The 13,084-nt window shown below is 41.3% G+C and overlaps 1 protein-coding gene across 2 annotated transcripts in view; it reads left to right on the top strand.

The window, feature by feature from the left end:
* Positions 1 to 1,298: 1,298 nt before the first annotated feature.
* The window catches only part of MAP7D3 (MAP7 domain containing 3), a 34,952-nt gene continuing 23,166 nt past the window's right edge, over positions 1,299 to 13,084 (top strand). The window contains exons 1-6 of one of the 2 annotated variants that reach the window (XM_054471942.2): positions 1,299 to 1,618; positions 6,558 to 6,656; positions 6,748 to 6,831; positions 8,101 to 8,264; positions 11,612 to 11,729; positions 12,402 to 12,506. In XM_054471942.2, coding sequence (XP_054327917.1) covers positions 1,549 to 1,618; positions 6,558 to 6,656; positions 6,748 to 6,831; positions 8,101 to 8,264; positions 11,612 to 11,729; positions 12,402 to 12,506 — 640 coding nt within the window. In that variant the 5' untranslated portion in view covers positions 1,299 to 1,548. The remainder of the gene's footprint in view (positions 1,619 to 6,557; positions 6,657 to 6,747; positions 6,832 to 8,100; positions 8,265 to 11,611; positions 11,730 to 12,401; positions 12,507 to 13,084) is intronic. The other variant, XM_054471943.2, reaches the window with a different exon arrangement.

The raw sequence follows: 13,084 nt of genomic DNA, 5'->3' as shown, positions 1-13,084 counted from the left end.
CATGCTGGCCAGGCTGATCTTGAACTCCTGACTTCAGGTTATCTACCCACCTGGGCCTCCCAAAGTGCTGGGGCTGGGATTACAGGTGTGAGCCACCGTGCCCGGCACCCCACTTGTATTAATCTACATCATCGCAAACACTTATTGACCACGTTTTAATTTTTGTTAAAATTTTAGGTGCAACATGTCTTTTTTTTTTTCTTTTTCTTTTCTTTCTTTCTTTTTTTTTTTTTTTTTTTTTGAGACAGAGTCTCGCTCTGTCACCCAGGCTAGAGTACAGTGGCGCTATCACGGCTCACTGCAAACTCCACCTCCCAGGTTCAAGCGATTCTCTTGCCTCAGCCTCCCGAGTAGCTGGGATTACAGGCGCCCACCACCATGCCCGGCTAATTTTTGTATTTTTAGTAGAGTCAGAGTTTCACCATGTTGGCCAGGCTAGTCTCGAACTCCTGACCTCAAATGATCCACCCACCTCAGCCTCCCAAAATGCTAGGATTACAGGCATGAGCCACTGTGCCTGCTCCTATATTACATATTATATTACATATATTATATATTAATATATGTAACATATGCTATCATTGCTAACATATGTAATATTTTCTATTATTAGCTTCTTCCATTTTACAGCTCCCATGTCATTTGGAGACTCAGTGGTCTCGCCAAAGTGCCCATCTCACAAGTGGTCCAGCCCCATTTTGGGATCTCCTGCACCACACTTAATGGCCCCAACCATAAACTGCGTCCCTACAACTGTGTCACTACACACACACACTCACAACAGTGGTGACTCCACCTCATAAGGGCAAGCGCCCATGAAGTGAGGTCTGCCCCTTAAAGGAGCCTCAGGCCAATGACGGTTTTCCTTCATGGGAAAAACATTCTGCAACCTGGTAGAGTCTCTCCCAAAATCTGGAGAGATTGATGCCAATAAGTCCTCTGCCTCTCTTTAAAGACTCACAAACATCTTAAAGATATTTCACCCAACTTTGAGACCTATGTGTCATCATTTACTGTGCAACAGTTTAGGGAAGTCTACTCATGATGGGGCCCCTAGCACCTCAAAGCAAGCCTGCCACTCCCAACCTCTCCCTAGGCCTCTTCCCCCAACTTGGGTCTTTCTTTGTGTAATGTTTCAAGGACTAGTAAACTCATGATACAAACGCACCCAGGAGGCACGCCGTAAATGTTCTTTAAATGAATGAATGAATGAGGAAGGAATGTTACTGTGTTGCTAGGTAAAGGTGAAGAAAGCAATGTTGGGGGGCCAAGCTGGGCGCTGATTGGTTAGTCCTCACAATGCAGTAGGAGCAGAGCACGGAACGTAGGAGAGGGTTGCTTTAGACCAGGTAGTCGCTGCCCAGCCGGTCAGGACGTGGGACGCAAAGGGCAATCCTGCCCGGTTCGCAGGTCCGAGCGGGGCGCGGTGGCCCTTCGGGCCCCGCCCCGCCCCGCCTACCGGCAGCCCAGCCACGACCCAAGCGGAGGCCGCGCCGACGCCTGCGCAATGTATCCGGAGAGCCACCACCGCCTCCGGTCCCGACTCCGATGATGGCGGACGGCGCTGCAGCTGGCGCTGTCGGCAGCCCATCGTTGAGAGAGCTGCGGGCACGGATGGGTGAGCGGGCGGGTGGCTCCCGGGGGTGGTTCGGGCCCGTGTGGGAGGCAGGGTTCCCACAGTCCCTGGGCCGTCGGAGCGGCGCAGCGGGCGCCACAAAACTTTCCCCTGGAGTCGCCTCGTGCTATCTGGTCCTCCCCTCACCCCCGCCGGAGTGCCCTGGGATGGGACAGGGGCGGGGGCGGGGGGTTGAAATTGTCGGCCGACGCCGCGAGCCGCCTGAGTCCCACCGCCAACTTCCACTGCCAACGGTCTGAGCCCCGCGGACGCGGCGCGAGGCAACTCACGGGCTCTGCTTCGACGGGTGGGGCGGGGGCGGCCGGAACCCTGACCCCGCGGACCGCCTCGAGCCCCGTCTGCCCTTGGGGGGCGGTGGCCGCCCGCGCAACCGCCCCAACGAACGCACAGCTGCCTGGGATGTGCAGGCGCCCGCAGGGACTCCGCGCGCCGGCGCCGCCTCCGCCGCCAGGCAGCCTTTCCAGGCACGGAAAGTTTGAGTTTTCCCCCAGCCCGGGTCGTGGGCGAGTTTAGGCGCTTTTACTGTCGCAGTCCTTGTCTCTCCCAACGGCTTACCTCCTGCACCCTCCCGGTCAGGGTCCAGGAAGGAAGCTGGGTGAGGGTGGGGATGCTTAAAAGTTGCTTTAAAAGTTGGGATGAAACTTGGCTCATTTGCATCTCCTGATTTGCCTGCTGTAGCACATGACTTCAACAAGATGTCATCTTCTGTGGGACATCTTGCAGTCTCTAGGCTAAACTGAACGGGAATCAGCACTTCAGAGTGCTTTTTCCTCAACTAGTCCCATCGCCAAAAAGTTTTTCCCTCCTCGAAAACCGTTAATCTTATACAATTTGGCAGCGCATTGCTTGGTCCAGGAGACTGCTCCACTACCTGAGATAGGATTTCTTCCTTGCAGGAGGTTGTTTTTAGCCTGTTAGACTAGTTCCCTCTGCTATGAGCGCGAATAAAAGGATTTTATTAATGTTAATTGAATTTCTTAGGGTTTTTTTGCATTTGCAATTAAAAAGTTAGATTGTTTACGATTGGGAAGCTATATGTTACTTGAGAAGACTTTGAATCAGCTCTCCAAAGACTGTGTCAGAAGCATATACTACATACACTTTCACCATTCATTAGGGAGAAAAGAATCTTCCTTCCGTGTCTAAACTTATGGTTCACCTAGAAAGACAGTCTCCAATAAATTGTGTTGCTTATTGGTACCTGTGGCTCTCAGGCACTGGTTTATTTCAGTGATTTAGATTAACTAGCATTACTCCAATATGGTGAAGAAGCTGTGAACCGGATAAACCCCTAAAAGCATTTGTATATCAGATGTTGGAAAGTGTTTTAAAATTATATATGGGACAGATACTGGAATTCACAGCATTTCCAACCAAAAACTTAAGAGCCATGTAAAAGTCTTAACCTAGGACCCTGGTTTAAAACCTTGCTGCCCACTTCATGTTAGGAATTGTAAATATCGCGTGTTAGACTTTTTTTCACAGAGCACCAACTTGACCAGAACTGCCCTTTAGATCTCAGCGTTTTCCTGAAGGGGTCAAGGATACAGATGTTTTTGCTAAAATGTTGTTTTCATCTTCTGCTGGCAGCCTGGCAGCAAGAGTTAAAACTGTCTTGAATCCATAACGTATAAATGCACAGCACAGTCAAAATACATTTATTTTATACATTTATGTATGCATGCAATAGATACATGTATATGTATGTGTTACATATAAAGTGTAAATATATATTTGTTGAGTGATGTTTTCTGTGCATAGCACTGTGCTGAGGTTGTAGCATACCAAATATTTAACAAAACACGTGTTTATATTTTTATGCAGAATTGTTTTAAAATAAAAATTTATTTGAATATTTCAACCAGATGAGCATAAGAAACTTGCCACTGACGTATCATCTTTCCCTTCTTGTTTTTCTAAATTCACCAGTGTTTCTCAGTTTAGAATAACTTTTTCAAAGAATAATTTCTACCAATGCAGAAAAAGCTACGGAGATTGACAGCCAGATTATCATAGAATTTTAGAGTTGGAGAAACCTTAAGATGATCTTGTCAGGCATCCAGAGTCCCAGCTGTAAAATCCTGGGGCACTTCTGCCACTTGAATGGGCACTCTCATGAGGAGCTTAATATTTTTCCAAGTAGCCATTCCATTGTAGACAGCTCTAAATGGTAGAAAATTGTCTCCAGTTTTGTCTTCAAGACATGCTATCTTTGGTTTGAACTTGGAGGTCTTCTAAAAGTCTCAGCCCTATGAGTTTGGCTTTTGCTATTTGAGGCAAAATTCTGTGAATCTGCCTGATTTTTATGGTTCTCTGATGGCAGATTTCTTTTCCTGTTATTTTTTCTTAATATTTCAAAATAAAGTTGCTTTGAAATTTACAGTTAAATCAAGTTCTGGCTTCGCCACTTATTACCTGTGTGAATTGGGAAAGTTATGTTTAGCTTCAGTTTTTTCAACTATAAAAAAAAAATTGGGGAAAATAATTATGTCCACTTTATAGGATTGTTGTAAGAATTACATGAAGTAATACGAATGAACTTTGTAAATGGTGAAATGATATATAATATGTGTTATGGAAGTTTTTAGAAAAGTTCCATAAATACAGATTAAGATTCATAATTCAGTTTTAGTAATAAACTACACATTTTCTTATTTAATCTCCGGGCAAAATATAACTTTTACTTTAATTTTGGATTTAGAATTAGTATAAGGACTACAGAAATACCTTGCCGTTACTTTTAACTGAATATTAAGTAAATTCCCTCATTCATTTAAATGCATGTTAAGTAAATTCTTTCATTCAATGAAGTTGAATAAAATGTTGACTTTATTATATCCAGACATAAAGGTGTTATCCCATTTTCTGGACATTTTAAATAATTTTTAAACCCTGTCCTTTCTGTTAATGTATTTCTTACCAGTAGGAATTTGGATACAAAGGTCTAAAAATCAGATTTGATACTACTACCACATTAACCTTTATATGATTTGGTTCATTATTCTCACCACAGCTACTTCTAAGGTTACTTCTGTTTAATAAGATTTTTAATTAGCCTGGTAAAAATATACTTTTTTTGAGACAGGGTTGCCCAGGCTGGAGTGCAGTGGGATGCTAAAGGCTCACTGCAGCCTCAAACTCTTGGGCTCAGCCTCCTGAGTAGCTGAGACTACAGGCGTGCACCACCACACCCAGCTAATTTTTGTATTTTTAGAGATGGGAGTTTGCCATGTTGCCCAGGCTGGTTCCAAACTCCTGACCTCAAGTGATCCACTTGCCTTGGCCTCCCAAAGTGCTGGGATTACAGGCATGAGCCACCACTCTGGGCCAAAAATGTAGATTTTGAGAGAAATTATCAGCTAAATAGTGTCAAATATGGACTATCCTTGGGACTTCTAAGCAGGAGAACTGAATGTGTAAAAACAATACTACAAGTACTTTATTGTTTTCTCTGCACTCACATAAAAATGTTGCAAGTGGGTATATAGGAGTGTCTACAGACCAAGAATTTTTGTTAATATACTAGTGCTCAAATTCAGAAAATAATTGTGGTCCGTGGAATTGCCACTACTTAAATTATTAAGGAAGCTGAGAAGAGTCTAATCTTCAAATTAAGCTAGGTCATATATTATCTGGGCTGTTCGGCCTCTGGGGTAAAAAAAAAAAAAAAAAAGGTGGTGATCCTTATGGCAGCAATTGTGATGTCATTTTCAAGGTTATGCTGTAAAATAACTCCCTCAGTAGCAATTAACACCTCAGAGTTCATTCATTTTATAAGTCCAAGGACAGCCCCTCTATTCCCTCAGTTACTTTAACTGCCCATCTTCAACTGTTACATTTTTCTCAATACATAGAAACCAGACTTGTAAGCAGCATCACAGGGGCTTACTTCCTGTGGTTTTCTACAAAAGAAGAACAGAGTTAGTTTTCAGTGTTATTTTCAATACTCTTTCTGAAGATGCTCAATATTGTGGGACATTTTAGATATAGCCATATGTGGAATTAAAGGGTTCAGGGATTCCCCTATAATAACTCATGTGTGTCATCCTGGAATTTTAGTTTTCTTACTTTTCCTCAAACTGTGCTTTCCTATTCTTACACTTCACCCTTATTGAAGTTTATCACTTTTCTGCCTGTTTACACGTTTGTTTGCACCTTGTATAATTTATATTTGTTTGCTTGACATCTACCTAGAATGATACCATCTCATTGGAGATTACTTCTTCTAAAAGAATATTTATTTCTCCACCTTCAATATGCATCAGAATAGAGCTTTCAACAATTGTAGATGCCTGGGCCCCACAGCCAGAGACTGGTGGTGGGGAGCGAGCAGGCAGGCATTGCTGATTTTCTAAAAGTGAGTTAGGTGATTCCAGTGTGCAACCAGGATAGAAAGCCCCTAATTTAGGTAATTTATAAATGTACTCTTTAACATTGGTTGGGCCTGATCTTTCACTATTTCACTGTTAACACTTTGCTTCCCAATTCAGATCCATAAATTCTTAACCTGTTATCTTCTGAATTTCCAATTTATGGTGAAACTTAATTTTTCCAATTCCTTGCCAGCTCAGTTTTTCTAACACTTGGTGTAATGTTTTGTTTGAGACATTTTTGAAATCTATTAATCATTGGCTCCTACTCATCCACAAGCTTATGCTGCCACCGCCGCTAACAACTCAGTTATCTTTATGTCTACAAATACCCTGGCCCATCATAGTAAACACGTTAAATTCTTTGTTAAAGTGTTGTTGAAGATCATAGGTGTTCAATATATCTTTGTTGTTGACCCAGATGAAATCATCATGATTTATAGAAGTGATCCTATCCTTTATCATCAAATACAATTGGCTGTGGTTTGCTGACTCCTGTGTTAGCTATCCATATTCTTAACATCTAATCCCTTTATCTCCCTGTATTTTAGTTGCTGCAGCAAACGAGATTGCTAAGGAAAGGAGGAAGCAAGATGTGGTTAATCGTGTTGCAACCCATTCCTCAAATATAAGATCGACATTTAAACCAGGTATAGTTTCTCTGATGCTTTGATAGATGTCAGTGTCATATCTTTAAAATTTGATATCCTATTAATATCTAACTATATTCTTTTTTTTTAGTAATCGATGGATCCATGCTTAAAAATGACATAAAACAAAGATTAGCAAGAGAGCGCAGAGAGGAGAAAAGGAGACAGCAAGACGGTATATTTTAGACCTTTTTTCAAAAATCAAAATGAATTGTGTTATATATTGCAAAGTGTTTTTAACTTACTCCTCCTAATTTGTTTATATGATAGAGTATAATTTTATATTATGTATTATTTTGGATTAAATCCTTTTACTAAATCAGGTAAAGAAGGCCCATGAAAATTCTTTGATTAAATTGTTTAATTTTTGAAGGAGTAGTTTATCTTAGCTTTGATTTTCTGAAAACTAAGGTCTGGAAATTTCTTCAATATTTGTAAAAACAATCAGAATGGGATTTCAGTAAAAGTGATTCTTTTTTTTTTGTTTTGTTTTGAGGCGGAGTCTCACTCTGTCACCCAGGCTGGAGTTCAGTTGCGCGATCTCGGCTCACTGCAACCTCCACCTCCCAGGTTCATGCCATTCTCCCGCCTCAGCCTCCCGAGTAGCTGGGACTACAGGCACCCACCACCACACCCGGCTAATTTTTTGTATTTTTGGTAGAGACGGGGTTTCATCGTGTTAGCCCGGGTGGTCTCGATCTCCTGACCTCGTGATCCACCCGCCTCGGCCTTCCAAAGTGCTGGGATTACAGGTGTGAGCCACCGCGCCTGGCCAGTAAAAGTTATTCTAAAAATGAAAATAAATTGCCAATAATCCTAACATAGATAAGATGAAAAGCATGTTACCAAGTTGTAAAAAGATTATCTTTTTAGATCCTAATTTATACAGAGTCACACTTCAGAAGCATTTAGTGAGGGAAAATTTGAATATAGGAAAAATTTTGCTCTCCTGTAATGTGGTATATGGTTAAGTCCATTAATGTAAAACTGGCATGTTTAATATGGTCTGTATAGATGAGGACTTTGAAAGAAGTTTCCTAGTAGAAGGGAACAAAACATATATCCTGGCCACGCGGTTTTTAAAAATTAGTATTTTAATGTACAGCATATTAATATGGTAGGGTTTGACTTTAGCTCAAATCAGCAGAAATATCACATGAAAGAAAATATTTTTTCTTAATTTGGAATTGTAGTTTGGACAGGATGAGAGTCATTTGGCATAGACAACCCAGTTCTCCAGAGTTAAATGAATACTCAGTGAAAATGGTTCTGCAGTGGCTACCTCTGTTCACTTTTATAATAAATCTTTAGTTACTAGCACAGGTTGTATTATTTTAAGAAAGTGAATGAGATATGTTAACTTTTTCCTTCTGTGTGTGTAATGTGGAAAACCTAAATATTTTCTTGGCTCTTATACCTTGAAAATGTATTTGGAATATTTCAGCCAATAAAGAAACACAACTACTTGAAAAAGAAAGAAAGACCAAGCTCCAATATGAAAAACAGATGGAGGAAAGACAGAGAAAGCTGAAGGAACGAAAAGAGAAAGAAGAACAACGGAGAATAGCCGCAGAAGAAAAAAGACACCAGAAGGATGAAGCACAAAAGGTACATAATTTTACAGCCTGTGCATGAGAGGATAAACTGTGTTGCCTGAGTCTGGAATATTATTTTCTCAGGCCTTCTCTGCCTTACTAGCCCTGTAGAAAGGGAACCAATCCCAGCTCTTTCTTCTTTGCTTCCTCTTCCCCTCAGCATTATATAGGCTCTTACCCATGTCCTGATAAGATCCCAGGAGCTTAGACCCACTAGCCTAGGGAATGGGGAGCCTTCCAAATCCAGGAACAAAGCCCCATCCACCTTCAGGACTTGGCACATGAGGTACCTGTGGCCTGGGGTTTGTTCTGAGTGGCTCTGTTTACTACCAAAAAGTATTCACTGTTGTCTCATTGCCTACAGAATAGGGGCAGACCCCACTGTCTGACCCTCCCTGACGTGCCCTCATCTGACCAGTTTCTCACAACTCCTTTAAAAGTGTGACTCCCCAGCCAAATCAGGGCCCTCCTTTCCAGCTTCCCTGGCTCCCTCTGGTGTACACTCACACTCTCTCCCTCTCCACCCTCTGTCTCCGTGTTCCTCACATTCCCTTTCCTGACAGGGCCCCTCTGGATGTGTGGTTCAGAGTCAGCATTCTTGCTCTCGTTTTGTGGCACTGCCCCTCTCTTTTCCTTTGTGGATTCTCCTTTGGTGTCTTTGGCACTCTGTTGGGATGAGTCTGTGGCTTTGTTATGCCCTCTCTTTTTCACTTCTGTCTTTCTTCAGTTTGTCTTTTGTGGTACTGGGCATCTGGCTACCTGTCTCATTCCGTATGATTCTCTCTGACACCGAATTTTTCTCTTGTAGGTCATTTCACTACTTGACTTGGAGTATGCTTGACTCCTTTTGAATCTAGCGTGGTCACTGTGACACTGTCCTCTATCTTCCTGGCATTCTCTCTTTCTCTTTATTCCAGGGATTTTTTTTTTTTCTTTGAGACAGAGTCTCACTCTGTCGCCCAGGCTGGAGTGCAGTGGCGTGATCTTGGCTCACTGCAACCTCTGCCCCCCGGGTTCAAGCAATTCTCCTGCCTCAGCCTCTCAAGTAGCTGGGATTGCAGGCGCCCACCACCACGCCTGGCTAATTTTTGTATTTTTAGTAGAGATGGGGTTTCACTATCTTGGCCAGGCTGGTCTTGAACTCCTGACCTCGTGATCCACCCTCCTTGGCCTCCCAAAGTGCTGGGATTACAGGCGTGAGCCCCTGTGCCCAGCGCATTACAGGGATTCTTAAGTGTCCCTAAATAAGCCTTAGTCTGTCTTTTGGTCTCTGACTGTGGCCTTTTTCTGCCGGAGGCAGCTTGGTTTTCTTTCTTCTGTCTGTCTTAGCTTCTATCTGTTTTTCCCCATCTTTGTATCCTCTGCCTGCCATTCTCTCTGTGTGTTGTATTTTTATTTCCCTCTCTTATTTTCTGTCACTCTAATATTTGCATTTCTTTTTCTCTCCTTTTCTCTTCGATTCCATTTCTCCCATGAAGCTTCCTCTTGTCTTTCTCTGCGGTGCTCAGTTTCCTCCCTCCTCATCCATACCTTTGCTCTTGTACGTGCTTCCTCTCCAGCCCTGCACCCTATCTGGAGAGCTTCCTGATTCTAGGACACTTCTTGTGCCACTTTTTCCCCATCCATGGTGTACTATCTCTCTATCTCTCTCTTTCTGAACCCTTTTCTGTGGTTGTTTATGCTCTGTTTCATGCTCTAGTATTTGGTAGACTCTCATTCAGAATTTCTGTCACTTTCCATCATCTTCTGTGAAACATCTCTCTTATTTTACTTATCTGTGGTGAAGAGATGAAGGCCAGAGAAAGAGAGAGAATGAACTAAATAAAGATAAACCAAGAAAGAACCAAGAACTAAGTAAAGAACCAAAGAAAGTGAAATATAAACTGTGTAGAGTGAGTGGGAGTCCATGGAGGAGAGAGACAAGTCACAGGGACTGAGACCAAAAAATAAAGACTATCTTAGAGAAAGAGGGAGCTGCCAGAGAGAACACAGAGAAGAGAATGCAGCAAAATGACACTGCAGACAGAAAGGGAGCCACAGACATGGCAGGAGAAGGGGCAAAAGAAAACCCCAGATAGCTAGTGTGGGGGAGTCCCAGACAGAACAGGGGACATGGAACACTGTAAGCAGGCTACATATAGCAAAAGAGAGGAATTCTGGAGAGCAGAAAAAAAAAAAACCCAGACTCAGTGGTGTGAGGAGGGATGAGTGTGGACAGGAGGTGTATATGAAATGGGATAGGAACTTCCATGTGAGCCCTGGGTGGCCACGATGTGAGAAGGGACCTGGAAGAGAGCACAGTAGGTAATGCATTTGGAAACAGTGGAATAGAATCAAAAATAGTTTAATAATACAAAGTTAATCTTTGTTTTTAGTCTATTATAGTTTCAGGGTTTCTAAGTAATTCAGAACAACTGCCTTTCTGTTAGAAAATATAATTTTCAAATGTTGCCCATTATATCAACTTTATTTTAAGAATTGCAGTTGCTTTCTTCTCAGAAGATATGGCTCCTCTCCATTTTCCTAGTACGTTTATCTTTGCCCTTGGTAGAAACAGTAGAGGCTTTGTAAGGATGGTGTTTGCTATGAAATGGTTGTCGTTAGGGAAAAATAGAAGACCTCTGGTCCTAAAAGTTGATTTGCTTGCCTGAGTTCATGGTAGGGCACAGTACAAGGATGAGAAATATTTGAGAGAAGAGCTCATTTCTGGAAGTGGAGTTGTTTTGCTGCAGCATGGTATTTACTTTGTATAGCTGTTGTCTTGACCAGTTAAAGTTGAGGTCAAGACAAATATATTGATTATCTTTTTTGAAACTTTATTTTTATTAGTTAACACCAGAATTTTAGCTGTTACAGATGTGAGTATAATAGATGATTCTGGTATAAATTTAACTTATATGTGTGCTGATTTTTCCCCTGCCTCATTCCACAAAGAATTTAAGGTGACTTAAAAATACATACCACACCAGATGATAAAATAAATGGTTGGGGGAATCAAGCAGAGGGGAAAATTAACTTAGGCAAATAAAACATAAGGTATGATTAGCATACACAAAAGTATACCAATCAGTCTTTGTACAGTTGCTAGAAAGAGGCTACACATTTGGCTCTACATTTCCTGATGATACAAACAAAGAGGAAAGCATGGTCATTTTCTTAATGCAAGGTCCGTAAGATAAAAAAAAAAATGAGTTATTTAGGAGAAGCACTGGTATTGATTGATAGCTGAGACATATCTCCAATTATTTTAAACTTTCACCTGAGATAGAAATTTGGTTATGGTTTATTTTATAAACCACAGATCAAAATTATACTAATATAATGAATATGTAAAAATATGTTGGCGTTTATTTTAAATAGGAAAAATTTACAGCCATTCTTTATCGTACTTTGGAACGGAGGAGACTTGCTGATGATTATCAGCAAAAAAGATGGTCATGGGGAGGCTCTGCAATGGCGAATTCTGAGAGCAAAACTGGTAATTAATATACCTGTTAAATTTTAAGTTTGTTTATGTTCTTGTTTAAATATTGGCTATGAGTAGAAGCTTGCATTTACAGCAAGATTTTAGTGTTTGTATCCTAAACAAAAATACTGTACATAGTAAATTTAAATTTGTATCATATGCCATTGCAAAAGAAACAGGTGAAATGTTATAGTAGATTTTATTTAGCTCAATATACCTAAAATCTTATTTAAACTTACAATCAGCAGAAAAATGCTGAATAATGACTAAGCTTTACACAGCTTATCGAATGCATATTTTTAAAAATAAGTCTGCCTTGTCTACTATTGATTCAGTGTAAATTTTCTTATATGCACATAATTCTACACAATTTCAGAAAACAAAAGTAAAATTTATATAGTTTAAAAGGATTGGCCAGTTGCCGTGGCTCACACCTGTAGTCCCAGCACTTTGAGAGGCCAAGGCGGGCAGATCACTTGAGGTCAAGAGTTCAAGATCCGCCTGGCCAACATGGTGAAGCCCCGTCTCTACTAAAAAAAAAGGATTGACGGGCAGTGATATTGTGAACTTGAGTAATGTAAGTCTGTGCTCCATAGAACTACATCATGAAAACTCATTTTGTTTCAGTTAATGATGCTTTCCTCCTTGAAATATGATTACAGTAAGTATTATGTCTTTTCTCAGCCAATAAACGATCTGCATCTACTGAAAAACTTGAACAGGGTACTTCTGCTTTAATCAGACAAATGCCTTTGTCATCTGCAGGCCTTCAAAATTCCGTTGCCAAAAGTAAGTAGTTATTTCATGTATTTTACTGAATTTCTATTAAATGAAATGAGTTCTTTATATTTTTACGGTACCACCTATTTAGATTGTGGAACATTTATGTTTATTTCAGAAGAGTCCATGTTATTTTACAGCAGAGGGAGAGAGATAGTCATACTTTTTTTTTTTTTTTTTTTTGAGACAGAGTCTCACTCTGTTGCCCAGACTGGAGTGCAGTGGCATGATCTTGGCTCACTGCAACCTCTGCCTCGTGGGCTCAAGCGATTCTTGTGCCTCAGCCTCCCAAGTAGCTGGGATTACAGACATGCATCACCACGCCCAGCTAACTTTTGTACTTTTGGTAGAGACAGGGTTTCATCATGTTGGCCAGGCTGGTCTCGAACTCCTGACCTCAAGGGATCCACCCGCCTCGGCCTCCCAAAGTGCTGGGATTACAGGCGTGAGCCACCATGCCTGGCCTTGTATTTTCATCAATATACTTGTTTCATGGTGTTTGTGTTAATCATATCAGATGGGATTATTGGACCTCAGTAGCTGAAACTGAAACAAATTTTGTTCAAAAGACACTGCCATTAAGTGGC

The sequence above is a fragment of the Pongo pygmaeus genome, chromosome X (assembly GCF_028885625.2).
Source record: "Pongo pygmaeus isolate AG05252 chromosome X, NHGRI_mPonPyg2-v2.0_pri, whole genome shotgun sequence".
NCBI classification, from domain to species: Eukaryota; Metazoa; Chordata; class Mammalia; order Primates; family Hominidae; genus Pongo; species Pongo pygmaeus.
The sequence above is the reverse complement of the archived record's forward strand: the minus strand, read 5'-3'. Positions and strand labels throughout refer to the sequence as shown.